General features: G+C 37.3%; 1 protein-coding gene across 1 annotated transcript; it reads right to left on the bottom strand.

Annotated features, from left to right (window-relative positions):
- Window positions 1-48: 48 nt before the first annotated feature.
- On the bottom strand, window positions 49-23620 carry dusp22b (dual specificity phosphatase 22b). Its single transcript, XM_065276920.2, has 7 exons — window positions 23408-23620; window positions 21331-21364; window positions 21157-21239; window positions 19341-19390; window positions 11132-11206; window positions 5792-5963; window positions 49-594 (listed from the first exon to the last, which is right to left on the bottom strand). The coding sequence occupies exons 1-7, from the start codon at window positions 23426-23428 to the stop codon at window positions 460-462; spliced, it is 570 nt and encodes a 189-aa protein (XP_065132992.1). The 5' UTR covers window positions 23429-23620; the 3' UTR covers window positions 49-459.
- Window positions 23621-23879: the final 259 nt, after the last annotated feature.

Here is a 23879-nt window from a genome sequence, read left to right as displayed (position 1 = left end):
ACAATAAATACCTGGGCAGTTACTCATCTCACTCCCCTTAGATCAAAATTTTCATTAAATGCAATTTTAATATACTGTACAGGTTTTATTGAAACACTTGGTCACAGTATTGGCAAACTTTAATCTAGGTTTTTCACTCATCCAGTAAAAATGTCCAGAAGTAATAGAAACAAAGTCTATATATCACCAATGTTTATAATATATCTGCAAATATTAAAATGTCATGAACAAGAAAACACAAAATGGCTTTTAACATCGCTTCAGTAGTAAACATTAAAAACGTTCATGTATTACTTACAAAACATAAGGACTTAAGGTAAAAACAGTGCTTAGCCTTCACAATCAACATGTCATACTTCTTTTTTTGACATAACAGTCAACATCAACATAAGTCTTTGAGGAATGCCATGTGGCTTGTCGACTGAAGAGTTTTTTTCCCTCTGTAGATTGAATAATCAGTCACCATTGGTCAGGTGTCAACATTCCCTTCTCCTCTGCTGTTGGGGCACTGGGTATCTGTGCGAGCAGGGCACGGACGTCCTCCTCATCATTAAAGGGGTTTTCATTATACTCCTCCTTTAGCCATTCTCTAAACTAAACATATGAATAATTATGATCCAGTACATGCAATACTACTTAAAGAGCCCCTATTCCGATTAAGGTTAAAAATAATTATTTTCAAAATATCATACATTATTTTTGCTTCTCTATGCCCCGCCTTTCTGACACGTGTTGATATGTACAAAGCTCATCATTGTGAAATGTGCAGTGTGCTCCAATTGGCCAGCTATACGGTGCTGTGTAACTGGTTGAATACCTTGAGCGAGTCAAGGAAATGTGACACTTCTTACCATATTTGGAAGATCAGCTCCCAACAGGAGTTAAAGGCGCTCTAAGCGAATAATGTGCGACGTCACTTCCTGTTGATGTTTGAACTGTTTTCAAACCAACCCATCCTCATGCCCGTGGCGTCAATATTTGACGCACTTGACCATGCGTCAATATGTTACGCGGAGGGTATACCTTTCGCGTCATTTTTTGACGAACTGGGGACTTCAATACTATTACGTCCGTTGCATTCTCTTTCCTATTTTCTTACAATTTTCGCGTCGGTTTAGGGTTAGATTTACATAATGACATCCCTACCCAAACCTAACTCTAACCCCAACGCCAGGTGACAACTGTGTCTAACCCCAACGCCAGGTGACAACTGTTTAAACTGTTTAATTTCGCGTACACTGTTTAATATGCGTAATCTAACCCTAAACCGACGCGAAAATGGTAAGAAAATAGGAAAGAGAATGCAACGGACGTAATAGTATTGAAGTCCCCAGTTCGTCAAAAAATGACGCGAAAGGTATACCCTCCGCGTAACATATTGACGCATGGTCAAGTGCGTCAAATATTGACGCCACGGGCATGAGGATGTGTAGTTTCAAACAGACAGAGCGTAGCTAACTCCTCCCCCTCCCCCTCCCTTCCGTGCTTTCATGAACGCACTGTTTTAAAACATGAATTTATAATGTTTATTAGTGGAGCTAAAGGTTGGATTAAACTTGAAACGCACGTGATAGTTGTCATCAGTGAGGCAACCAATCACGTAAAGCTGTAACGTCATCACAACTCCGTGCAGCCGCTCTGGAGAAGCTGCACCGCCTGAGCTAGCCGGCTACTCTCGAAAGGCTCTTGCGGTACTTAAAAACCATATGACACAGTCACGTGCATGCAGCGCCAGCTGAAGTCGGACAAAAATACTAACCGGAATGCACTGCTTCAAGTCAGCCGCCGATCGGTCTGCGCAGCGCCGCATGAAGTCGAACACACCTACAGACTACTTACAGGCTGCGAGTCAATTGTGATAATGTGCATCGAGTTAACGTCGACTCGCTGCGGAAGTAAACTGTTGTCTACATTCATTGCGTTCATTGCAGTCCAATAAAAGAGATTCAGGTTTGAGACGATAACTCACTTAATAAATGTAAAATCATGAAACTGAAATAGGGGCTCTTTAAAATAACATTTACTGAAAGACAAGTTAAATAAAAATAGTGATTCGGTTCAATAGGTCAAGCATTGCATTAGCAGTGCAAAAGGTTGTGGGTTCTCTTCACTGGAAAAACATATACTGATAAATATCTGGAATCCATTATGAAAGTTACTTTGGATAAAAGCCAAATGTATACATTTATAATAAATTGTTTAAAGGGATAGCTCATACAAAAATGTAAAATCTGTCATCATTTATTCACATGTATGAGTTTTTTTATTCTGTTATATGCTATACAAAAATAGATATTTTGTTAAAGGATGGTAACCACACAGTTGACGGCAACCCTTGACTTCCATAGAAACATGAGGCTGAGTAAATGATGACAGAATTAACATTTCCTTTTTGGATAAACTAACCCTTTAAAAGGCTTACTCAGTGTTTCCCCTACCATTTTATAAGGGGGGTGCCCCGCCCTCCTAACGGATCACCCCGCCCCCTTGAAGGTCAAGTAAATTTATTTAGATTTTCTTTATAGTGCCTGATTCAGTTAGTTATTTAATTAAACAAACTAAATAGCCCTTATGTAATATGTTATTTATCTTATTTCCACAATGGCATGTCTTTTCTGGCTGTGTTTGTGCGTTTAAAATTATCCCAATGAGTACGCACACACTCTCACACAAACAAACACTTGCGTCACATACAAATGAGCACTAGCAGACAGAGACATGTGGCGGGAAATATGTTGCTTCAACCAGATAAAAATATTTGCATTTTTAAAATCCAAGTGCTGCGCATCCTGACAAAAAGCTGTTTGCATTTGGTATTAAGATGTGTTTTCATCGATCAGATCACAAGTGGACGAGAGAGACACATCGTTTACACCTGGTATTTAAATCTGTCTCTTTTTTCCACTTTCGACTGCTTCTATCCTGATTACGCCAGACTCTGCTGTCAACGCATGCAGGATTAATTACAGGTTTATTATAAGTAAACATGCTGCATAGTGTTTTGTACATGTATACATAAGAGCTTTCGATTAATAATAATAATTTATTACATTTATATAGCGCTTTTCTGCAGAACTCAAAGCGCTTTACATATGAAAGGGGGATTCTCCTCAACCACCACCAATGTGCAGCATCCACCTGGATGATGTGATGGCAGTCATATTGCGCCAGAACGCCCACCACACACCAGCTTATTAGTGGAGAGGAGACAGAGTGATATAGCCAATTAGTATGAGGGGATGATTAGTAGGCCAACCGGCAAATTTGGCCAGGATGCCGGGGCACACACCTACCCTTTTACGAATGACATCCTGGGATTTTTAACGACCACAGAGAGTCAGGACCTCGGTTTAACGTCTCATCCGAAAGACGGTGCTTTTTGACAGTATAGTGTCCCCGTCACTATACTGGGGTGTTAGGACCCACATAGACCACAGGGTGAGCACCCCTTGCTGGTCTCACCAACACCTCAACCAAGCTTATATTTCAGATTGCGCTGTAAACACGAATTACGTACGGGTAACTTTAACCTGTAATTACATTAAAAATATGCCGCCTACTCTTTACATATCTGTTTAAATAATTTTTTTTGTATTAACTATAACATTAATGAGCAATGAATGAGCAATATTTTGTATATATACAGTACTGTGCAAAAGTCTTAGGCCACCACCACCAGACTTGTTGTTTTAGAAGTTTTAATGTCCACCCATATTTATTTTTCAATCTATTTTATTAAGATACAAACAGGAATATGTACTTTTTTTTCCTCCAGTCATCGGTCAGTATTTAGTATGACTCTTGGCACTAAACACATCTTGAGCATTTTTGAGCAGAATGAAGTAAAAACAATAATTTCTTTAAAATTTGAAATTATGCTTTAATTTTATTTAGGTTTAAGAGATCCTGCAGTTTCCTGCTACTGCTCAAGTGGAACGGGAGTATACCCTAAAAACTTGACACATCAGTTTACATTTTAATACAGTTTTTAATACTATATACACATTTCCTGTATTTTCTGGATGTATTATATTAAAGAGACCGGGAAACAATTATATATGATCACTATAACATTACAAAAACAACAAATCTAATGATGGCATGGTGGCCTAAAACTTTTGCACAGTGCTGTATATACAAATATATAATACATTCACTGCTGCCATTAAAAGAAACAAATGAACACCATGGGCCCGATCTAAGCGCATTGTAAAGCGCACAGCACAACGCCTAAATGGGCGTGTCCGAATCCACTTGTGCTAATTTAACGACGGGAAAAATGGTTTGTGCACCGAGCACATGGTCCAAAAGGGTTGGTTTTTTATGAGTAATGGGAGTATTTTGGGCCTAACGTGCAATAAACCAATTAGAGTCTCAGCTCTCACCCCCTTTAAAAGCCAGCTGCGCTTGCGCTATGTCTAATCCCTATTTAGATGACAGACTTTATAAACTGAAAAACTAGGTGGAGGAAGAAGATCCCCAGTTTAAGATTACTGTTAAATAATTGTGTTGTTTTTCACTTGTATTGAAATTTTAATTTTTTTATTAAAACCTTTAAAAACCGTTTTCTTTTAGTCATGGAAGTAAAAAAGCAGGCTTTTATTTGCTTTAAATGTATGGCTATCCAAAATCATCAAAAAATAATTTACAAGTATGTAAGAAAAGGTTTGTACTCTAAAAATACTTTATTTGTAACAAACAAGAGATAAAGAATTTACAAACGGCTCTCGCACGTTTCAGCACTTGGACAGCGTCATGAGTTGTTTTTTTAAGCATTACTTAAAAATGTTTCTCATCTCACCATATCCACAGGTGCAGAGTCATCATATACAATAAATCTATGAGGTAGCATTTAAATTTTTTTTTTAAAACAGATGCATTTGTTTAAAGCAAAGCATTCATTTACTTACCAGGCTGCAGGTGAAGCAGCTCTTTGTGCCTTCTAACGTCTCATAATCGGTCATCATTTATGTCCAAGAGACTCAATAATAATCTTTTACATTTGAATGCTTTAATCTTTCATATTTAAAAGCGTTTTTGTGCTGCTGCGCATTCATGTATGTGTTAAGCAAAAACATTGCGCCATTGACTTTAGACCAGGTTTTTGTTGGTCAATGGCGTAGTCTATTTTAGTTGCCTCAAATTAGCAACGCGCCAACAATGCGCCTGAACACACCTCATTTTCAGACCAGAACGCCCATGGGCACAAAAGGGGGCGCAAATGCATTTGCTATTTAAACAACGTGGCGCTAAACGTGAAAATGATAATTGCGCAGGGTGGAAACTAGCAAAAGACACTTGCGTCGCGCATTGCGCTGGGTGTAAGATAGAGCCACATGACTCCTTTACGTTTTTGTGTCTGTGTCAATTTTCCTCAACCAACAAAGCTGTAAACCTAGGGAAACACTGCTTACTGACTTATACTTTTAGACTATTTTTAAAACAATACAGTATATTAAATACAAGTGACGCCATGCAGATCAAACTCGTCAAATGCACAGATGAAATTCAGTTTAAAACTTTCAAACAAGTGGCTAACGTGCCTCAAAGACATGTTTATCCTCCTTATGACTAATACTAGAGACACTTTTGGAATTTATTGCATTTTATCAACTGTGCAACTGTGGGCTCACTTGGTTTTACATTTTATTTATGTGAAATAATGTTTTGTAAATCAGTGCATCACATTGTAAGTACTGGAATTTACAAAATTTCAAACATAAAGTCAAATCAAGAGTTTCAAACGGCACATATCATATACACCTTCATAAACACCTTATTAATGAATTACCTGCTGTAGTTGAGTGGTTTCAAACTCATTCAGCTGGGTCTGGAAACCCAGATTTGGTGAAGCGCAGGGTCTGGCAACTCTCACTGCAGCTAGAGCCTCCTGCCATCCCAGACTAGTCACAGTCATTATATATGCCACCACCAGTGTCACGCTACGCGACACGCCAGCAAGACTAAAGAAAATGAGATTAATGTTAAAAGGCTTTCACGTGAGTCAAATGGAGAGCCCAGATCCTTGAATTTACTTTGCAAAAAACCCATCTGTCAAATACTTTCACAATAATGTGGTGTTATGTAAAGTCCAAAATTTAAGTCTCAATAATTTTATCAAAGTTACAGGTTTAATTACAGGGCAGTATGATGATTTATGACCTATTTAACCGACTTAAGCAAACTTCTAACCTGAAGTATTAAACTTTGGGCGTTACAGAGTGTTACAGACATAAATGATCCTTTATTTAACATGAGGTAATGTTAAACACTCCAACAGACTTACAGCACAGAAGGGAACGAGCCAAATCTTTGAATCACATAATGACTTGAATTTGAAGATGGGTTCTTGATTTGGGCCAGTAAGCAACCACCCAAAACACCTTAGTAACTCAATGCAATGACATCCACTTCGTATATCTTAGTAACCACACAGCAACATCATATGGCGCTTTTCCGTTGCATAGTAGCCCACAGGTCAGGTCTTATCAGGTTGTGTCAGCTCACTTCACTTAATATAATATAATATCATTATTTATTACACGGCTCTCTGGAATGCCTGATTCTGATTGGTCAGTTGAGACATTTGCAGGTTCGTTCTTTTCAAATAATAACCGCCCCAAAAAAATAACGCATAGCCGGACTACTTGCACGAGTAAAATCGCTCTGCGCCAATAAAGATCAATCAAGATTACTGTCTGTTTGGCGCCATCTTGTGACAAACACTCGACAACCACGACAAGACAGACAGCTACTGAGACTGAACTTGACAAAATAGAGCATGACAGCTACGAAGCCAACACACAAAAAAATACAGAATGGGCATTAAAACTTCTCAAAGACTGGTTAAAGAGAAAAAAATGGAGACAGACAAGTATGAAGCAGAGGATCTTAATAAGGTATTACGATCATTTTATGCATCTGTGCAAAGTTTTGCGGAAGGATAAAAATGTTCATTTAAAACAAATATGCCAATAAAATGTTTCAAATTCATATTCATGTCCAGTTTTTTTTCTTATGTGGCAAGTAGCCGTGTAATAAGCTTCGCGTCGGGTCCTGATCACACTGTCTGGGCTTATTTCCCAATAACTACCGGCTGCCTCTACATTATCCCTTACATAATATAATATCATTCCGCCTGATGCAGCCATGTTACAGCAGCAAACTCCTTGATTATTACGGCAGAATGAGAGTATAGCTCCTAGCCATATCTGCGTAGAAATCACAACTTTAAATTTTCTGTCGGTACATCTTAGTACATGATGTAACTACAGAAGAGTCAAGATTTAAATAGTAAAAATATAAAAAAAATATCTTTGGTTAATTTTTGTGCAATGTTAATAGTCTAATCAGATTCAATGGATTAAGCCGAAAGTAGACTAGGGAAATAATAGGCTGTGGGCCACAGTGGGCATCACTCTTTTGTTAGTTTGGTTATGAAGTGCTTTATTTTAGTAAAGTTTCTTATATAGAGAAAGCTCATTCTATCTGCACTGTCGACCATGGTGAAGTTTAATGATTCATTGCGCCACCCACCATGGTCCTGTAACGTTAGATCAGAAATGTCTTGTCTGCAAGTGTTCATTTTTCACAAAATAGAGTAAAGCCAGTAACGAACTCATTTAAATTTCGGTAACTAAAATTGCGTTACTTAATTGTGTTTAAAAAATACTTGTTACATGCTCATTACCGCTAAAAGTAGTGAATTACAGTAACGCGTTACTTTGCCATCACTGATCACATGACAGTTTTGTACAAACACCTGTGGCATAAGTGAACAAGCTTTGCTGAGCCTCATTTAAGCTGCAAAAAAATGCTGTGCATGCGGACCTGCGCGTCGCGAATGAGCTGCCACAAACCTGAAAAACACAGTTATGTTGTTCATGATTCTCAACACATGGATGTTTTTTTACCGCTAAAAGGGAGTTTGGGAACTTACAACAAAGCACATATGACTATAGGCTTGCTCGAAACCGCATGCACGAAGGTAAAACTAATGTTGCATCAAAGCGTTGATGCTGGTAGTGATGATTCTCTCAGACCAATCAGTGATCTACAGTGTTTTCACATCATGTTCAGCTCAGCTCGCTTGGAACCCCAACTGATGTGGTGCTAAAAAAAGTATCTGGTATTACGTACTGTATCCAGTGGAAAAGCCCCCAAAAGTACTGTGGGGTACAATGCAATGGAAAAGTGCCACTGGTAACCACCGGCTCTGAATTTTTGTGGGTAAAACTCCTCCTGTTATCTTAAAACAATGTAAAATGTTGTTCCCTTCATTATTCCCAAATCCATATAGCACTATTACTGCAAAATATACACAAGATTATAGTCTTAAAGTCTATCCCTGTGTTTATATGTTTACTACTTAACTCAATAATAGGCAATAAGTGACACATACAGTACAACAAATGAGTAGCATGTCCAGTGTGACAAGAAAAAGTTAATCTATTATTTTTATGTGGTTTATAGGTTTAAGAACATTAAACAAGTAACAGGACACCTCTTTCACAGAGTAATTTTGGTAAATTACCATGAATTTACCAGAATGACTTTACCAGTAAATACAAAAATGTGCCGTTTACACACGCAGTGACTTTCCGTCTTTTTACCAGTAAGACATCATTCACACATCAGTACCAAAATACCAGTAAACTCGGTAAGAAAGCGGAAGTTACCTGTGCCGCTCTGTGAGCTCAGTGTTGTTGGTTTTTTTTGCGAGCTCAGTGTTGTATTTGTAAACAATGGCGGGTTATGACTTCATATCCACAGTCTGTATTTTGTTGTTTTCGCATCTGTGGCAAACGCTGACAGTCGCGAAATTGATAGTGACCAAAGGTGAACGTGATTTTACTGAGTAGGATGTGATCCTGGATCAACACCATTGTTGGTCCTGGATCAACATTTTCATTAACCAATCAGGATTAGGATTAGTGTGTATGTTAGATTTAGGTTTAGGATTGGGTTAGGGGCTTTTAAGAAATACTCCTCAAACTATTATGTCACACTAATTTGAGGGTTTAAAAATGGTTAGGGTTTGAGTTTACTTACTTGCTGAAATCATGGCGACCAGTGACCAAACAACATTGCATTAGGTGACGAACTTTAAAGGATAATTCCGGTATTTAACACTTTGAGTCTCATTTCTGGTTTGTTTTGGATGAACTACAGTGTTGGACACTGACATTTTGACAATGGGTCATGTGTCTTGACTTTTCGACTCGTTTAGAAGCATCTCTTGACTGCTTCAGAATGGAAGTCAAGGGCCATGCACAAACATGTCATTAAAACAACACTTAACATTCATTTTCAAAACTGTGCTACTCACCGAGTGGTTTGTGGTGTTTGTTGATGATTAAAAACAAGTAGTGTAGCGAAATACAGTTTATGTCTTGTTTTATTTGGCATTTTGTAAAATTACATTGACTTCTCTTGGAAGACTCATTGCTCGCTGATATATCACTCCGCTGACGGAAACGGAAAAGGGGTCTGTTTACATGTGGTTGTAGTTTTTTTCGCTCGGTTTCTCTCAGAAGAAATTTTTCCCATATTTGATGGCTCAGTGACCAGCTTTAGGTTTGAAGTTGAGCTTGATTGTGACTGTCTATACGTAGACACCGAGTTCCGTTTAGCGTCCTTGTACGGCAAAGTGGTTGTCGCCATGAAGTGGTCTGTAGTGTGCTAACGCTTCAGACTCAAATATAGAGCGGAAGTATGTACGCGGTTGTGAGGTATCTGACAAAATAGCTCCACTATAGCAAATAACACGGATTGAAATCATACATTGCACCGATATATTTGTTTTTAATCATCAACAAACACCACAAATCACTCGGTGAGTAGCACAATTTGGAAAATGAATGTTAAGTGTTGTTCTAATGACATGTTTGTGCATGGCCCTTGACTTCCATTCTGAAGCAGAGAAAGAGACGCTTCTAAACGAGTCAAAAGGTCAAGACACGACTCATTGTCATAATTTCAGTGTCCATCACTGTAGTTCATCCAAAACAAACCAGAAATGAGACTCAAAGTGTTAAATACCGGAATTATCCTTTAACTGAACTGGGGAAGAGACGCAACCTGTGTCTTAAACAGCAGTAATAAGTGTGCTAAGGACGTCGACAATCTGGCAAATAAATGGTAAGCTGTTTTAAACAACTTTGGTGAAGAAAGGTGGACGTTAATTTCAGTTGTGCTCAACTTTTATACAGCGTGCATGTTGAAACGTCCATAAACAGAATGTGTCATCTGTATAAAAACTTTATGATTGGCCCGAAGTTCTCAGCGGGCTGACATCGTCTATTCTTAATGCCGGTAATCTTTATTTTTGGTTCACTCATAGCTCTTACCAGTAAATTACCAGTAAAGACTGTATGTGTGAAAGGGACTAAGGTCAGCAAGGGGGATGTAGTACTCAATACCTGGCAACGTATGTACACAGCACACTTGCATACCTAGAGATTTTTAAAGGCAGGGTCCATGATCTCTGAAAGCCAATTTTGACATCTGAAATCACCTAAACAAACACGCCCCTACCCCAATAGAGTCTGGACCTTCTTTTGATAGACCCGCCCCACACATGCGCAAACCAGGCAACAATGTCATTTTGTAGACACGCACCTTAATGCTGATTGGCTACAAGTGTGTTTTGGTACTTGGCCCAACTCCCTTTTCCAAAGCGTTTTTTCAGAAATCATGCACTCCGCCTTTAATGTTTGTTTTTTATTCATTAGCAAATACAGTACATACAGACTACATTTGAATGCTGTACATATGAAAACACTAGTCGTGTTTGTAGAATTCAAGTTTGTTTTTTAGCATAACACCATGTCATGTGATTTATAATATCCTTATATCAAGCAGAGGTTAATGTCTACTACTGTGTTTGGGGAAGTTCAAAAATAGCCTAACCCACCCCCTTGACACCTAGTTATCAGCTGTTCACATTGTCACCCTGGGCTCGATTAGGATTGGTATCTGTGTATCTCGATTGTGAGCACATTTAAGTTCCTCTTACGGCCATACGTCTTGGTGCATGAAACCATATGTGAATGAACAGTACAGAGGTTTAAACATGATCTGTTGCAATACAGATTAAAATGGTTAAGGAGCATAGAAATCTCTGACTTACCAGTGAACTAGACAGCCCTCTCCTTTTAAACGGGATTCATGCATGAATATTATGCTCTTTTTAAAATGCTGTACGCTGTGGAGGGAAAAAGATTTTGTTTTATTCATTTAGCAACAATACAGGCATGTCTTTGAAAACAGATATGAGTTTTTGCTAGATTTAATATCTGTGGGCATATTACAACACATTATTACAGTTCACAACAACAGGTATTGCTAAATACAGTGACGTCAGATAGGATTTGGACACTTATGTCATTTAGTGGTCCTCTGAATACATTCTTAAGCAACTAGTGCAGAAGTATTACTGAGTGAGTTTAACTCAAATTCAAAGGTGTCCTAACAGAGTAAAATCAGGTACTGTATAGAGTCCAACATAACATTTTACAAACACCAAATTGAAAATGTTCCTAACTGGCATTCAGTTTTATCATTAAAAAACTTGTGTTTTCTTATAAAAAATAAATGCCACTTGATATTTTGCTGTCTTATGCAGTGACACTCATACATTTTAACACATCCAAATATTTTTATGGTAGTTATTAAGTTTATCAAGTTTGTTATATTTGTTTGCAGACAGTGGCGCTTTGAAACACAATTAGGGAATAAAATAAAGCGGAAGCCTTAATAAGTGTCAAAAAGCAGCATTTAGGTGTCCAAATGTTTAAACATTTTATAAATATAATCGCAGCTGAAGTGTCATGAACTGAGTCGGTCTGCATTATTAAACATTATTTGCCAGTTAGGACTGTTAAGTAGACATATAAATAAGAATAACTCTTTAAGGGGAAAATAACATGTTCAAAACATTTAAAGGGGACATATCATGAAAATCCGACTTTTTCTATGTTTAAGTGCTATAATTGGGTCCCCAGTAGAATTTTGCCGATAGACAATAGTATCGTGCATCAACGATCGTCTAACATTGCCGATAGTGGGCTTTCATGACAATAGTTATTTTAATTCTCATCATAGCTTCATAGAGCTTGTAACACGCACAGATTTCTTCTCGCACGCACCTGGACTTCTAGTGGGCCTGTCTTGGACTCTTGCTTGGACCGGCATGGACTCCCTGTTAAACGTGAACTTGAAACGCACATGATTTGGAATCTTACTCTTACATGTGCTTGTAATATGCATGGCTCTGCCTTTTCCTTGCACTAGAGCGGTGAGTGTGTTGTTCCCCCTCCCTGGCGTGCAGGAAATTTTAATTTAAAGACACAAAAGTGGAAAACAGGCAACTTTTCATAGTACTACTATTAGTGGAACTGCGCCCACTAGAGGGAAACGTAGTCGGCGATCCACTTTTTTCTCCTTAAAGGCTGGGTTTTACGGCTCAACAGCTTATAAAAACTTATTTCTGGGTTTTTTGGCTTGCTAGCTGTAAACATTGTCACACAGCAGCTTTTAGGCATTATTCTGCTTTTTGTTATAAGCCAGAAATGACAAGGAAGGTGGCCTCTCGCAATACAAAGTCATTGGAGACGATTGTATTGTTCTCCCCACGGTGGGCATCGTTTTCAAATTTTGCATAACTGCGCTCTGTCTCTATCGTGTTTCAGCGATCTCACAGGCTGATGATAGGACAATCTCAAAATGGGGCATATTGCCCGACACTAGTCCCCAGTGCTTCTATCAACCTAGACAATGTGAAAAGGAACAACCCAGTAACTTAGTTTTGGTAAACCATTCCCTGCAAGCATGTGAAAAATAGGTCATTGATATGTGGCTCCCCTTGTGATGTCACAGGGAGATCCTATTATAACAATACCGCCCCTTAATCTGCTACTATCCAACCACACCACTGCCATTTAGTGCAGAGAGAGAGGGTAAGCATGGGCTACGTGGGTCAAAAATAATAATTTTAACAAGCTGGACAGCAGTTCAGTGGATCCCAAAAAGATGGTTTATTACGATGAAAAATAAAAATATTTAAATAATCACATATTAAAATAAAAACAAACTGAACTAAACTGCAACTATGTGCAAAGAAAGGCTACACCAATAATTTGGTCCAATTTGCAACAGGGTCTCACCTTTGGCCTTAAAGCAGGGGTGTCCAATACGTCGATCGCGATCGAACAGTCGATCGCAAGGGCAATGCCGGTAGATCGCACACAAGATAACTGCTGCTCCACGCGCGAAATTGGCATTATTGTCTTAAAATACTTGCAAGTTTCACAATTACTCTGAGTTGCTGCGCCTTTCTTCTCAAATCTTATGCCAGGCCGCTGCAGCTCAGTCGTCTAACTTCCGAAATTCACCAGGATGCGCATTCGTGCCTTCACCCAGGAGCTGATCCGCGCTCAAAAAGAATAGAGTAATGGTAACAGCCCTAAATTCAATGTAGATGTATAGCCCTAACAAGCATAAAAATAAGTAACTTTGTTTTTTAGCAGGTAGATCTTGTCGGCTCTATCATTTTAAAAGTAGATCGCCACACAAAGAAGTCTGGACACCCCTGCCTTTAAGGGACACTTCACCCATTTGCATCAAGCTTTGTATAGTTAGAACCCCAGTCATGTTTTTGAATGGTCATGCATCATTTTCTCAGTTGCCTCTGAGACAGGAGAAATAAAGATTTCAGTGCTGCACTTCCTTCTTTCAATGATGTAAAAATCACCATTTTGCATCATTGAAAGCAGAAAGTCCAATATCTTTGTTGAGGGGGTGAGACTACAAACACCCCTTTTCTCAGTCAAATAGGCACCAAATTCTAAATGTATGTTACATTTCGACTAAATATAACACACTTTCAATAAAGATTAATGTTTCTACAGGCGAAATGCTCCTTTAACAAAACCAAGACTGACCTGATAAGCTCTATAGCGCCCTATTTATAAGGGCTAACTCCTCCCTCAGCCTGTACCAAATGAACAAGCAGGGACCGAACATACAAAGCATTATACACAAAAATAAAGGAACACTAAACATTCACAAATAACACAGTGTAAACCCATGGATACGTAACCACACCCAAAATATATAACAAATGAAAATGAAAGAATTGTTTAGCTGCTTCTCAGGCGCTGTTCCACAACTGTATAGGGATGGGACGATTACCGGTTTCACGATTAACCATGATAAAATGTCCTGACGGTTAGTATTATCATTTAAAATGTAATTATCATTACAACCGTGTTTGATTACCGTGACTTTGAAAACTCGCTGTAAATCCTGTCCAGCCAGAATCAGCTTGACGCAGGCGCGCGCATGCAACATTGGTTTTTGCACGAGAAGGCGTGGCGGAAGGCAGTAACAGGTGCACTGTGTTTTAATGCGTTGTTTATGTGTGCATTCGATGTTCTTATTTAAGGTACTGTTCATTAAAACAGGTTCATACATCTCAGGGCTCCATGTTAACTCTTTTCCTGCCATTGACGAGATATCTCGTCAATTAAGAGAAAACGCTTCCCCGCCAATGACGAGATTTTCCGTCTTTCCGCAATACCGCTATTATCCACCAGGTGGCGCCCTTCTGCAACTTTTTAAACCCGGAAGTATTCCCCTATGGCAAGCGGCTGCATGTCCGTGTCTGTTTTAAAGATCGCTCTGAATGGGATCTCTATGAAAAGTCTGTCACAAAAATGGAATTATCTCTGCTTTTTGCTCAAAATGTGGTGTTTTTGCAGAAACCTATCCATATTCAAACGCTGATTGCAAAAGAACCACTGAAGGTAGGATGAAACGTTTTTTTTTTTTTGGTTCAAAAGCACAGCGTCTGTTCTTTCATTTGGTATATTGTATGTTTATATGTTTAAAGAAGAACATTTTCTGGAAGGCATTAAACTTTGGTGAAAATCATGAAAAACGCTGGGGCTGGCTGGCAACTTTTTAAAAAAACGCTGGCGGTGAAAGAGTTAATGTTCATTTAATGCAGGGGTGTCCAATACGACCAATGCAGTGCCGGTAGATCGCACATAAACTAATAACTGTGTATGCAGCTCCACGCCTCCATGAGCTTCAGAAAACAAAACGCCAAATTGGCATTATGGTCTTAGAAACAAGTCTTTTTGAGTTGCTGCGCATTCCTTCTCAAGTGTGTTTTTATAAATCTTATGCCTGCCCGCTGCAGCAGAGTCTTCCATCATGCAGGAGTTGATCCACATGCACGGTGTATGTGCTTATGACCGACCGAACGAGATAGAGAGATGCTTCTGATAATGTTGTCATTTTCTAGTTTATTTAATCAAAAACACATTTCCGATATTCCGCTATAAGGAGTACTTGGCATGTACTCAAGGATTTTTTTAAATCACAGCCCTAAATTCAACGTAGAGATAGTCCTCCTAACACACATTTAAAGTGTTATTAAAAAATGTAACCGTGTTTTGTTAAAAATGTTTTTAGCAGGTAGGTCTTGTCGGCTTTATCATTTTAAAAGTAGATTGCCACCCAAAATAGGCTGGACACCCCTGATTTTATGTTTATGCTTAATAAAGTGCATATAGCTGCTAATTGTATTTGTTGTTTGCTGATTTTCAAAAATTAAACTTGTTAAAATGTTTTCAGTGTGTGTATCAGTTCTTTTTGAACATTTACATCTCAATTTAAGAAAACCATGATAATATTGATAACCGTGATAACTTTGGTCACTATACTGTAATCATGATATGAAATTTGCTAACCGTCCCATCCCTACTGTGGAATGATCTGCCGGTCGCGACACGATCTGCTGACTGTAGCCGTCTTTAAGAATCGGCTAAAAACCCATCTCTTCCGCCATTACCTCACTTCCTAATACAGGACTTACTATCTTTCTCTATTTTTCCTTTTTCTTTATCTGTACATTCTTAAAAAAACTAAAATTACTAACCAACCCTTTGCTATGTATACTGTGTTGGACTTGATGAGACTATTTTCAGTGCACTTATGTATTGCTGTTCTTTTGTTGCTATAATTGCTTCTATTGTTTACCTCATTTGTAGGTGGCTTTGGACAAAAGCGTTTGCTAAATTCCTAAATGTAAATGTATTTCCCCTCCCCCAGACAAAACTACAAATGGTTCATTCCAATTAGAGGTATGCTAATGCTACAAAAACCAGATTGAAACAGACTGTTTGATGGTGCAGCATGAGACTAGAAGGCCTACAGCCACAAAAAAGTTATGGGGGAAATTCTTACAAGAATAAAAGGTCATTCTGACTGCAATTAAATAGAGTTGTGAATTTTTTTTGTCTTAAAACAAAAGGTATAATGGAATTAAACAACAAGGTTCATGTAATTCATTTTCTGTCAACAAGCTTAGCTTGTAACAGAGAGGAAGAAAATAATTGAAAGTTGAGTTTCAATTGCAACAAACAACCATTATGGCGACCAGTGTTTGCATTTCATCAGCTCTTTTGCATTTTTAAGGACACACACAAAAACGGCACATTTTCCTCACACCTATAAAGTGGCAATTTGAACTTGTTATAATTATCTATATGGTATTTTGAGCTAAAACTACACATACCCTGGGGACACTAAATGTCCTCTTTAACGCACGTAATCAAGCCTGTGCTGCGTTGAGTTGCCACAATAGTTTATCATTTCACATGATTCATTTTTCATTTCACATTGAGACCACATCTGAAGGCTTCAGACAGCACACAAATACTCGCAAACAGTAAAGACAAAGTTCATGGTTTTTGCGCTTGAACTGACATATTTTCACAAAATTGTCTTAAAATAATGTGATAATTTTTGTAAACTAACTCTGTCTTAAGTGAATGCAAGCTGTGGAGAAATAAAACGCATGCAGTATAAGTTACTGGATCCGTCAATGCACTCTTAGGCTGGATTTAAATTGCAAGATTTTGGTGCCTGTATCCTTTTTTTTTTTTTTTTTGCCGACCCGCTTATATCGACCACTTACACTAAATACTTGGCAAAACAATTCAAGGTAGACATACTGACCAAGACAGCTTAAACTACAGATGAATTAAAATGTTGTGATATGCAATGGACACCGACAAAATGATTATACTAGAGTATAGAGCTTAATTTCTGTAACAAGACATAAAACTTTACTCCACTAAGTTGAGGGGTCGTCCTCTATTGCGCTGCTAAGAAGAGTCATGTGATTGCGGGTGGTGTCCACCTAGGCTGAAGTTTTTTAATGACGCATCACACATCTTGAGATGGGAATATTCGATATGTCCGCTTACATTGCATATGAAAATGCATGTATCTGATTCATATGCGCTTTTTTCCTGCTTACATGTCTGTGGGTCATTTGTGATCTGTGCCACTTGACAGGGAAAAACGGAATTGAGTCCTTTATACAGGCAGTGTAAATGCATCCTTTCAGTGACAGTATAAATCTGATACTGTCTCTCAAACAACAGACAAAGGAAAAATATTTTGCATTGACTGATTAACTTTTTTGATACTTTAATAATGATAAATCTCTATTTAATTTATACAGTAAAAACTATGCAGTGTTATTTTACTTAATTTAATTTTTTTGTACCTGAAAACTGCAGGCCAACCTGAAAAACATGAAAAGCACTGTTCATTTTATTCAGTTTTATTCAATTTAAAGGGTAAATTCTCCAATTGCATGTACTGTAAAAAAATCTTTGCTGGCTTAAATTAGCTTGTTTAATATACTTAGATTTACAGGTAATTTTAACTTACTATTATCTATCTTTAAGTAGAGATAAGTTGTAATGTCTGGTCTCTTAAATAATAGTGAGTTAAAGTGACTTAAATTAAAAAGGCCAATAACATATTAGCTAAATGCTCTCAGCATGTATTCAATTTTCATCAAATACATTTGCTTTAAATCTGCTTATTTGCCGCCTATTTGGCGGCCATTCAAAAATACTGCTTTGTTGGCAGAATCCGCTAAATGCCAAATAAGTGCAGGTAACAACAATCGGATGAACAACGGTGCACAAAACATCTGTGTTTCACATTTAAACTTGGGTCCCTTGTGAGTATTTTGCGCTGAATTCAAATCGAATGTCAAATGGATCACAGCGCCCCCTAATGTGAGGTTAATTTTCTTCATTTTTACATTCTGACTTTCATCATTTCAATGTTTTTAGTTGCATCTTAAAGGAATAGTCAATTTTCTTAAAAGAAAAATCCAGATAATTTACTCACCACCATGTCATCCAAAATGTCTTTCTTTGTTCAGTCGAGAAGAAATTATGTTTTTTGAGGAAAACATTGCAGGATTTTTCTCATTCTAATGGACTTTAATGGACACCAACACTTAAGTCAACACGTAACAGTTTTTTTTTTTCAAAGGACTATAAACGATCCCAAACGAGGCATAAGGGTCTCATCTAGCGAAACGATTTTCATTTTTGACAAGAAAAATAACAAATATACACTTTTAAACCACAATTTCTCGTCTAGATCTGGTCCAGTAAATCCTACCGTAAATGCGTAGTGATGTAGGGAGATCACGTGTTACACATATAAAACGCACATTTGCGGAATAGAGTTTCTGTCAATGGATATGTTATGGGCACTCTAAGGTGGACACGTTTGTCCAGGCGACCCCAACTCTTCATAACAATATACATTTAAGAAGAAAATGACTTTGTTCATATCCACATATTATATCACAGGCCGTTATCCAGCTCAGCTATTGTTAGACGCTTTCATGATAAATGGCTGTCAAGAAATCTGACTGTGGTTTTAACTAAGCATGCAAAGAAGAAACAGCATGGCAGATACAACAGTGTTTCCTCCAAAACATCTATCCTTCTGACAGGATCAGGATGAGAACGGGTTGGGTTTGTCCAGTTTGGTTAAAGAGGGTCAGTTTCACATTAGGCATGGCTGGGTTTCACAGGCTCGGAGAGGTGACATGAGGCCTGATGGTAAAGGAGGGGATATAAATAAAGGCGTAGCGAGACCAAGGCATCACTGCAGAAGCCAGCTCGTAACTTCCTTCCTGTACTAAGAGGCCCACAAGAGGAAGTGTGCGTATGTGAATGTGTGCACTCACATACATTGTACATGCACGTGCACTGTAAGGTGTGTCCATCATGGAAAGAAATATTATTATCATGGATTTAAGATTTTTGTGATTCTTGAGAAAAAGATGAAAGTAAACATGCATGTATTTGATGTGTAAATGGTAAATTTGTCCCAAACAATTGTGCTTTATTTATGAAATACATTCGGGTTGAAACAGTGTCTTATGCTGCCCACTGGTGGCAGAGAGAAATCGATAAACATGCATTAAAATATGCATTTAGGATACTCACAGGTTTTGTGTGGGTGAATCTGCTGCTGGAATACAAAGATAAGTCATCTCCTAAACAAAGAGATAAAATACAGACATATAAATGTATATACACATTAAACGCACACACTGGGCATTTTCTCAACCAACTTTACGAGATGCATTCTGGTAAGCCTGTATGCTGGACATTGGGAGATAAAATCTGCTACAACTAATACATGCAGTCATTTCTGTTTGATTTAAATCAGGGAGTTTTTGTGGCACATATTTTTCCATGATGGTTATTGGTCAATACCTATCTTGTGTGCCAGCAGATTCTTCTCACCTACCAGAAACTAGTGATAGACCCATATATATTGCAAAGGCCGATACATCGCCTGATATTTGGCTTTTTTATTATACGCATCAACCGATAATTCTTTTCAATAGGCCTGCAAATTTCTCTTTTACTTAAATTTGTTTTTGTAATGAAAATACACCCAGTGTCACTTAATGTAAAGCCAAAGTTGGACAGATAGTAAAATGACCAATAATTATTATTAACACTTTATTAACACTTTCATCATGATGTTGCCATAACTTTTTGTGATGGATGCATTAAAGATTTTTTATTTTAAAGAGGGTCAGTTGTGATTCATTTTGCAAATGGTTATTCTAAAAATTCCCTAGGAAAATAATACAGACTGATAAATGAGGAATGGGGATTGCAGTTAGTGTGGTTAAAGTGGACTGCTAAGTTAATGTGGATTGCATAGTTAACATAAATTGGTGAGATTTGATGAATAATGTTCATATTTGAGATTTGCATATTTGTCATATGTGTCTTGGCAAATCTTTTTGTCATTTAGACTATTCAATTCAATTTTATTTATATAGCGCTTTTCGCTATTGTTTAAATGTTTCAAAGCAGATTTACATTTACTTGCAGGAAAAATACAGAAAAATCATAAAACATAAGCAGCATAATACAGCGGTTAAGATTAACCATACTAGCGAGCTTAGTAATAATGTACCATATATAAGAGGGTGCTAAGTTAAGCCAATGTCAGAATTGTTGAAACCCCTTATGAAACCAGAAACGAGTAACATGTTGGTGAATCTCAATCTAATTTCAATGCGGTCTAGGAGAAACAGCGAATCCCTCTTGGAGTTTGTTCAGTAAACCAAAAAAGGAGACTCGGTTCAAGCAACCAAAATTGTTCACATATTTCATAAGCATTGCCACAGTTACATCAAAATAAACTGCTGACAGCATTCATCAAGTATATACACTGTCAAAATGACTTTCATACTTAGTATTTTATCTTGTTTTCAGTACAAATATATAGAAATTCTTAAATTAAGTAGTATTTTCTTAAACAGCAAAATTACCTAAGAAAAAAAGTCTAGATTTTTGACAAAAATGTTTACAATTTAAATTAATTTTGTGCTTAAAACAAGCCAAAAAAATCTGCCAATAGGGCAAGACATTTTCTTGAAAAATGGTTAATATTTATTTTCTTACCCCATTGGCAGATTTATTTTTTGCTTGTTTTAAGCACAAAATGACTTAAATCTTATGTTTGTTTTTTTACTTATTTTCTTAGGTCATTTTGCTAACCAAATAAATGTATCCTAATTTAGGATCTTTTATATAATTGTACTGAAAACAAGACAAAAATACTAAATAAGAAATGGGGATGTTTTGTATACAATCAGAATAAAAATTAAAAGACACATTTCCAATTATCTTGTAAATGTGAATTACAATTTGATTTAAAGATCGGTAGAGAAAATGTACAGCACAATGTAAATGCTTTTCTAAATGATTCAGCCATTAATTAAGAAGACTTCGAGACCTGTAAAATTGGGGCGGCAGTATCATGGATGGAGAGGATGTGCGTGATGTTGTTTCTGGCTAATTGTTCCCTGTCTCTGGCATCTGTAAGCATAAATGAAAACATTTATTTGTCTTTAGAAATAACCATGCAGGTTAGAAATAGTGTTGTTTAATTTAACATTTACATTCTTACCTTTAAAATTACCCAAGTACAGATCTGGCAAAACCTGGGACAATACAAGCAATTTTGTTAAATCACAATTAAAGCAAAATATTACACTTATCCTTGATTTGCCTTAAACTTGCTCGTTTAAATGCATCATTGTGAAGGATTGTGTGGTTCAAAGTGATTTCTGTGTGTGGCCTTAACATCACCTAGAAGCAACATGGGTTTTCTTTTTGTTTTGACAACTGATATGCAAAACCAACTGTTTGACATGCCAGACGGTCTCGCTCTCTCTGTGTGGACATAGTTTCATATATATGGATGACATGGGCAGCAGAATGATGGGGGTGACACAATAAAATTAGTACAGTCTGAATTTCACAAGCCATATACTGCAAGTCAAGTCAAGCCTATTTATATAGCGCTTTTTTACAATGTTTGCATTGATTCAAAGAAAACAGTACAATTATTAAATGTATAGTATATGGAGTTGAACATATAGTATTTTACAAAGGTTATTGTCCTCATAAATTGATTATAATCTAATGAAATGGTACAGTATATACTTCTTCTTCTTCTTGGGAACATTTAGTCAATTAATATGATGAATAGCAAATAATAAACTAGACATGCCTTTTCCTCTTACATGGATTTGGCCTTTAAAAAAAGAAAACGTATAGAGCTGGAATGCAGTACATAAAAAAATGCAATAATATAAAGAATAGTAGTGTAAAAATCACAAAAAATTGTACAGCTCAGATGCAAAACCCTCAAAGTGCTCTGACATGTTTTCTTGTAAATAAGCATTTTTATAAGAGTCTTAAAGGGGGTCGCACACCGCACAGCTCAGCGCTGTTCTAAAAAAAAATCGAACACATTGTTTTCTATGAGTGTATGCACATCCGTATAACACATATTTTGCATTTTGAAGAAGAATCTGACTAAGCTTGTGCTATTTAATGTGCACTTCCGATACCTCAGAGTTGTTCTAGACACGCAGCTCAGTGCCGCGTCAAATCGCGTACAGGACAACTCAGAGGTTTCGTACACCGGAAGTGCAAATAAAAGGAGTAGTCAACTTTATAGATGGGGCCCATTGACTTACCATAGTATTTTTTTTCCTACTATAAAAAGTCAATGGACCCCATCTTTTAAGTGGACTACTCCTTTAAATTGTGCAAGCTTAGTCAGATAGCGTCTACTTCAAAATGCAAAATATCTGTTAGCAGCCAATGTTAATCGCTAATGATTTGTGACAAATATGATGTTATTTTATGTTAAACTATGTGAGTGGCGCTCTGTGGTATGCTTACACTCATAGAAAAAAATGTGTTCTGTTTTTTTTAGAAGCTGTGTGTGACCCCCTTTACAGGGATACTTCACCCAAAAATTCTGTCATCATTTTCTCATCCTTATGTTGTTTTAAACCTGTATGAATTTCTTCTTTTCTGATGAACACAAAAGAAGACATTTTGATAAATGATGGTAAGCACACAGCTGATTGTAACCATTGACTTCATAGTAGGAAAAAAGAAATTCATACAAGTTTAGAACTACATGAGGGTGAGAAAATTATGACAGAACTTTCATTTTTGGGTGAAACACCCCTTTCATGGATTCTGCCAACAAACCAATATTCCTAAATGACCTGAGGCTGGGAATAAGCGAATTTTAAGGGTTAATATTTGATAAATGTATAAAACGTGGCCAGAGCATTACTAAGCCTTTGCTTACAGGGGCTACACACGTACACACCTGAATCTCGATATATGGGTCGTGTCCATTTTTAAATCGACAGGATTTTTCCAGCCCGTTCATGTACGACAGATGAAAACCCTAAATCCGATTTAGAAAAGTAACACGAAATGACATTGTAGGTGTCATTCATGTCTACCCTGAGGTCAGGGTAAAGTTTGGTTCTCCAGCACAGTCACTGACATGTCTGAAGCGCTTGTTTAAAAAATACAACGAATAACGACGCCTACAACGAATGACGTTTTATTGTGTCTATGATGTCGGATTTATCACAATTTCAAAATCGATATGGCACAGCTTCTCAAAGTTAAATAACGTTACCTATCTACAGAAACAGGAAGCCATGTACCTTATTTACTCCGTTCCCCATGTCACAGCGTTTGCAACGCAGTAATTCAACACCCCGCTTATGTCTGGTAACCAGGATTAACAGTTTCGATTAACAGTTTTGATCACTACGAATTGATTCAGTTGATTCAACTCTTATAAGTACTTCCATAAGCTTGATGGTGTTCATTTCTTGAATAGTCTCTCTCTCTCTCTCTCTCTCTCTCTCTCTCTCTCTCTCTCTCTCTCTCTCTCTCTCTTAAAGGCACAGTACACAATACAGACGCATGACGAAATGTATTTACACAGTTTATTAAATTACTCGCTTTATAAACTTTTTTAAAAACATTTTTAATGGTTTGAATTAACTTTGTTTCTAACTGGGAACCGTGCAATTTGTCAATATATAAATATATATCTACATTTATATACAACTTGGCGAAAGCTGGTGCTGTATTATATATTGACATTCGCTTCATACCACCAAGTTAAGT

This window comes from Paramisgurnus dabryanus, chromosome 6 (assembly GCF_030506205.2).
Source record: "Paramisgurnus dabryanus chromosome 6, PD_genome_1.1, whole genome shotgun sequence".
Lineage (NCBI taxonomy): Eukaryota > Metazoa > Chordata > Actinopteri > Cypriniformes > Cobitidae > Paramisgurnus > Paramisgurnus dabryanus.
Note: the sequence above shows the minus strand (reverse complement) of the source record. Positions and strands in the feature narration are given on the sequence as shown.